The 5,905-nt window shown below is 53.4% G+C and overlaps 1 protein-coding gene across 1 annotated transcript; it reads right to left on the reverse strand.

Annotated features, from left to right (window-relative positions):
- Window positions 1-454: 454 nt before the first annotated feature.
- Window positions 455-5,383, reverse strand: LOC126498552 (testisin). Its single transcript, XM_050137302.1, has 6 exons — window positions 5,257-5,383; window positions 5,132-5,158; window positions 4,685-4,850; window positions 3,872-4,155; window positions 985-1,139; window positions 455-694 (listed from the first exon to the last, which is right to left on the reverse strand). Exons 1-6 carry the CDS (start codon window positions 5,351-5,353, stop codon window positions 455-457), a joined length of 969 nt encoding a protein of 322 aa, XP_049993259.1. The 5' UTR covers window positions 5,354-5,383.
- Window positions 5,384-5,905: the final 522 nt, after the last annotated feature.

Here is a 5,905-nt window from a genome sequence, read left to right on the forward strand (position 1 = left end):
ATGTCTCAAAAAGAAAACAGAAAGACTCAGGAGCAGCAGAGCTCCCACTGGGCATACTGGGCATACTGGGCATATTGGGCATACTGAGGAAACCCAGCCTGTGCCACTGGGAGCAGGGACCTTAATCAAGCTGGACTCTCTGTCCTGGATGCTGCTCTTTGCAGAAGGCTCCTGATCCTCCTGCCTCCGTCTCCCATGTTCTGGAGTTACAGGTGAGTGCTTCCATGCCCAGCCACAAATTGTGGCTTTTGTAATTGCACTAATGGATGTTACTGCTTAAAGCCAGAACTTGATGCAGATGGGCCAAGATTTCAGGGATTAGATACAGAGCTTGAACTGGGAGAAAGGAGGTGCTTGTATGGGAAGCCATCCAAGTAGAAGGAAAACTATGAAAATATAAGCATGTTTATTAGCAAACATGATACAAGAGATGACAGTATTTTCACAGGTGGGCTCAGGCAGGCCTCAGCAGCGAGGGGACCCAGAACAGAGTGAGAAACAACAGCAGAGGGGCTGGGTCAGGCCTCAGCATCCCATTGCGGATCATGGTCGACCGGATCCAGTTGTAATGATGACTGATGTTGGTGTAGACTCCAGGCCGGTTGGGCCGCCCACAGCCTATACCCCAGCTCACAACTCCAACCTGATACCACACCGTATCCTGGTCGCACACCAAGGGTCCTCCTGAGTCACCCTGAGGAGCAGCACAAGTAAGCCTGGCCTGGGGGGTGACAAGTGGGACTAGGAGGGAGGCCAAGGGAGAGGAAGTGCTGTGGAACTGGCAGATTAGGTAAGGATCTGACTCCCTGCCCTGACAGCCCTGGAGCCTCAGCTTCTTCATCTGCAAAATGGGGCCACGGTCTATTTCCCAGGGTTGGTCTGAGAGTGAATGAGGTACCTTGTGAAACTCAGCTGAACAGAAGATGGGGCTAGGAATGGTAGGTACCGGGCCCGGAAGCCATGGTGGGGTGCAGTGATACTCACAAAGCAGGCGTCCTTGCCACCAGCAGGATTGCCAGCGCAAACCATGTCCCCCCAGATGTTTATTCGGAAGTCTGTCTTCTGGTACATGTGGTTGCACATGCTGTTGTTGAAGATGGCCACTTGCACTTCCTGGAGAGTGTAAGGAGATGGCAGACCTGTGCAGGGACGGAAGACAGAGAGATGGGCCCTGGGTCCCCTTCTCCTGGCAGAAATGGCATAGGGTGTGGAAACAGGGGTGTCCTGGGGCACCTGCTGTGCCTGAGACATCAGTGGTCTCCAGCTGCAGCCCCACACTAACAGCGTGGGTAATCGGCATCACAGGACTTAATGGATGGAGCCACTGTTAATGCCATCCCCAGACTGGGTGGAGAATGTAAGTTCCTGCCTGCACATGTAACCAAAATATGTACGGGGAGGGGCAGGGGGCTGTGATGCTGAAGAAATCAGTGGATACAGCAGCCAAATCCTGTAAGACATCCAGGTACTGGACCAGGGGTAGCAGCTCTGTGATGCTCTTTCCTTCTAGGCTTTTCTTAGGCCTGAGCCAAGAGCCTAAAACACCACCAAGATATAACAGCATCAGGATACATTATTTTAAACACAGTTCTGGGGAAGAGCGCCCTTACCAAAAGGCACTAGTGAACTGTCGGAGCTGATGAGGACTCCCAGATGTTGGATCCCCGAGTCTAGGCTCCTAGCACTGTCTGACTCAGTGGCAAGAGCTACAGAGGATGTCTCCTGTCTGCTGAGAGCTCTCTGAGAGCTCAGATCTCCAGCGTGCTCTCAGAAGCCAGAGCTTCCGTTATTCTATCCCACAGAAGAGGAAACTGAGGCATGGTTCAGCCAAATGTCTTGTTCAGCGTGTCCCAGCTGCAGGGGGAACAGAGCCAATATCCACACAGAAGGGCCAGCTGCCTGTGTCTGTGTACTGAGAAGAGAGAAGCCAAGGCTCAAGGAGACAAACTCCCCCCATGCTGTCCCCGGTCACCATGACCACCTGCTCTGCAAAGGGCAGCGAAGTGGACCTGGGTGGGCTCCTGCGCTCACAACCCTCTAGGTGAAGGAAATGGACTCCTGCCAAACAGGCAGACTCAGCATCGGGTTCTCCCTGCCAATTCCCCATTGAACCTTGGCCTCACCTCCTAGTTCTGGGGCCTTGGACACTCTCCATGATACCCACAGTTACCTCAGCTATAAAGTGGACATAAAAATATACTGTTGCCCAGATGAAATGGTTCAGTGGGTAAAGGCCCTTGCCATCAAGTCTGGTTTTGATCCCCAAGACCCACAACTCTCGGAAGTTGTCCCTGGCTTTCACATATGAGCCACTGTGTGAATTCGCCCCACCCCCATCACATATGAAACAACCAGGGCTGGAGAGAAGGCTCAGCTGTTAAGAGCGCTGACAGCTGTTGCAGAGGACTTGGTTTCAGTTCCCAGCACCCACAGGCAGCTCACAACCACCTGTAACTCCAGTTCCTGAGGAGCCGAAACCCTCTTCTGGTCTCTGCAGGTATTGCATGTATATGGTATTCATAGATACACTCAAGCACATAAACACTTAACAAGTAAAATAAATATTTTTGCTTTGTTTTTCAAGACAAGGTTTTTCTGTGTAGCCCTGGCTGTCCTGAAACTCTCTTTGTAGACCAGGCTGGCCTCAAACTCACAGAGACCTGCCTGCCTCTGCCTCCTGAGTGCTGGGGTTAAAGGCAGGTACCACCACCACCTGGCACTGGCCCTTTAAAAAAAAAAAAAACAAATAGATGTGATCCCTTTAAAGCTGCCTGGAGGGATGACTCAGTGGTTGAGAGCACTTTCTCAGTAATGAGGACACAAGTGGGGACCCCAGCATTGCTAAGAGGCTCAGAAACACCTGTAACTCCGGTCCTGGGGGTTCCACACCCTCATCTGTCCTCTGTGGGCATCTTGTACACATGTGCACATACACTCAGATGCACTCACACGCATATGAATCAAATAAAATATTTAAAATCCCCCTTTAAAAATTACGCTGCTGGAATAGGGAGCTGGGTCCAAAAGACTTAGGTTTAATTTGCAGCACCTGTGTGGCCGCTCACACCTGTCTATAACTCCAGCTCCAGGGATCCGAGACATCCACGTGCTGGCAAAACACCCATGCACAAAAAAATAATAATAATAAGATGAATCTTTTAGTTACGCTGTCGCTTTGCTGCACCAGGGTCCCCAAGCCTGTAACAGGGCCAAGCACATGCCATGCAGGAAAGGAGATAACTATCATTGCCAGTCTTATTAGGGGACGTTGCAGAAACGGGCCAGCTCAGGGAGCAGGCAGGGTCACTCTGGACACAAAGGGCATGCCCAGGCTATGGGGTTGTAAGCCCCAAGGCAGCATGGGATCAGTGTATCTTGGGAGGGAGTGTTCCTGTTGAACTGCAAGCAGGGGTTTGATGATGTCCTCTAAGGACCTCGAAAGGGATTTCAGTGGTGCGTACAGAGAGGTGGGAAATGACTTGGGGTCTGTAAGGCGTGCACCGTCAGAATCGGGGGGGATGGAACAAGCACGGAGGGACGTGCTTCCTGACACTCACGGATGGGGGTGGCTGCAGAAGTAGAGAGATCATAAGTACAATACTGCAAACGTCACCCGGTGGGTCCTATGGGATCCCCCCCCCCCGCCCCTGCAGGCCTCCTGGCACCTCTGAGCTCCAGCCTGCACCCTGCCTGGAAGGAAAGGGCAGCCTCCTGTCCTCCTGGCAAGCAGAAGTAAGAAAAATTGGTGAGAAAATGTTCCGTGGTGGAGGAGAGGGGCTCACTGCAGCGGCAGAGTCTGGGGGGGGGGGGGGACTGGTGTGGAAGAACGGGGAGGCGCCCCTCCCCCGACCCCGTCTGTACCCAGACTCACTTTCGTCCTCTCCAATAGTCCCCCAGCCGGTCACCCAACAGTCATTTCGGTTCTCAAACTTGAATGTGGAGTTCAGGAGGCAGATGGGCTGGATATGGTTATTGTAGTTGACAGGAGAGGACAGCTTCAGTAGAGCGATGTCATTGGAATATAAATGTGTGTACTTGGGGCTCAGGAAGATGCCTTCTACCTGGTAACGGTTGGAATAGGCCTGTAGGTTCCAGAAAGATGGCTTGGAAGTCAGCTCGCCAAACTGGACTGTCCAATCAAAGGGATCACTATCCCTGCCAGAGAAGGAGAGGGCAGACAGGCCACCTGAGTTCACCTGGGCCTCTCTCTGTGGTGCCTCTGTAAGGCTGCTCATTCTTAGTGCAATTGCCAAGGCCTTCTTATGGGCACAGAAGCCTTCTATAGGAAGCACAGGACCCAGACAGGCTGGAAACAGTCCTTGCTCCTAGGTACTGGGAGTCGGGGAGCAGAAAAGTGGTCTTGCCATCTCTTAGAGCTGTCCTAAAGACAGCAGTTGGGCCTAAGGGAACCCTTGTGCAGACCCCAAAAGATCTGAGCAAACATGAAAACCAGTGTGGGGATATTTGGGAAGGTCTTGAGGAAGAAAGCGGAGGTAGAAGAGGGACAGAGAATGTCCTGAAAGAACCTTCTAGAAGAACTGGGAAAGGGTTCCCTCCTGGGGCATTATGTTATAAATTCTTATGGATTTCACCCATCACAGCTACTCCTGGGGCCACACTAAAATGCCTACCCAGGCACCAAACTCCCTAGCCCTCAACTGCCCCGGCTTGACCCCACACTCACTCATGGATGCAATGGGCAGCTGTAAGCACCCAGCGCCGGTTGAGCAAGGTCGCTCCACATAAGTGGGAACCCCATATGCGCAGGCTCCCTTGCCATGGCCAGCGGCCAAGCTCTGCGTCATCGCCACCCACTATACGTGAAGGGATGGTCCTGTGACCACAGGGTCCTGTGAGGAGGAACAGACTGAGCAGACACACCACACACACACACACACACACCACTCACACCACACTCACACTTTGTAACTAAAGGGCATGGGGAGGGAGGGACGTCCTAAGGATTCGCGGGGACACTCCCACGTGATCCGTGCGCACCTGTCCCCACCCCCACCCCAGGGGCCGTTACTAGAAACACACGAGTTCTGGATCCTGGGGCGAAGGAGAGGAATGGTTGAGGCGCACCCCGGTGCAGGCCCACCACGCAGCAAGCATGTTCTGATCGCCTTACCTGACAATAGGTCCGCTTCCTGCCATACTGCAATGAAGTGAGAGAATGCGAGACACTTCACCTTCACCTCCCCATCTCCCTGTCGCCGCCCCCAATCCCACAACAATGCCCCCAGAGCAGCTCACAGGGATTCTCTGATTCCACCTGCAAAAGGGTTGACTGTGAGGCCACCGCCGCCACCACCAGCAGCAGTGGCACCAACGTCTTGCCCCACGCGCCCATGGCCACGTCTCCCGCCGCCTGGCACCCCCTCTTACTTCCTGCTGCGCCAGGCCCGCGCCCACCGGGGGAGAGGCAGCTCCTTAGGCCCAAAGGCTGTATGGGGACTATGATGCCCTGGCACTGTCTTCCAGGGCATCCATCAAAGCTGTTGATACGACACAGCAACCGGTGAACCCGAGCAGACCTTGTGTCATCTGAGCTCAGGGGCGCCCTCTGTTCTCCGCCCACAACTTCCTCCAGGACCGAGCCGCTGACCTTAGCCAGAGGCCCCCAGGAAGCTCCATGAGCTCTTCTGAGACCTACCCCTCATGGGATCAGCCAAGAACTTGCTCCTTCACTGGACTTTCTTGGCGGAAAGAGAAGGGCCTGGGCAACCCGGCTGAGCCCCGCCGGCTTAGGCTGCCCCCTGGCGGCAGCTTATCTTTGATGGCCTTCCTCCTTGTGAAATTTTTTTAGAGCATTTACTCTGCTCTATTTTCTTTGATTTTATCGTTGTTTGTTTGCTTTTCTTTTTGAGACAATGATTCATTTTGTATCCCACTTTGGATTCAA

Source organism: Alexandromys fortis, unplaced genomic scaffold, assembly GCF_014885135.2.
Source record: "Alexandromys fortis isolate MF-2015 unplaced genomic scaffold, M_Fortis_MF-2015_v1.1 scaffold_29, whole genome shotgun sequence".
Classification (NCBI taxonomy): domain Eukaryota; kingdom Metazoa; phylum Chordata; class Mammalia; order Rodentia; family Cricetidae; genus Alexandromys; species Alexandromys fortis.

Excerpts from the sequence above, each read along its gene's own strand:
- LOC126498552 (XM_050137302.1), bottom strand. The coding sequence starts at position 5,353 with ATGGGCGCGTGGGGCAAGACGTTGGTGCCACTGCTGCTGGTGGTGGCG. Across the intron at positions 4,156-4,684 it reads GCTGCCCATTGCATCCATGA|GGATAGTGATCCCTTTGATT; the intron begins GTGAGTGTGGGG and ends CTTCTCTGGCAG. Across the intron at positions 695-984 it reads GTGGCAAGGACGCCTGCTTT|GGTGACTCAGGAGGACCCTT; the intron begins GTGAGTATCACT and ends GCTGCTCCTCAG.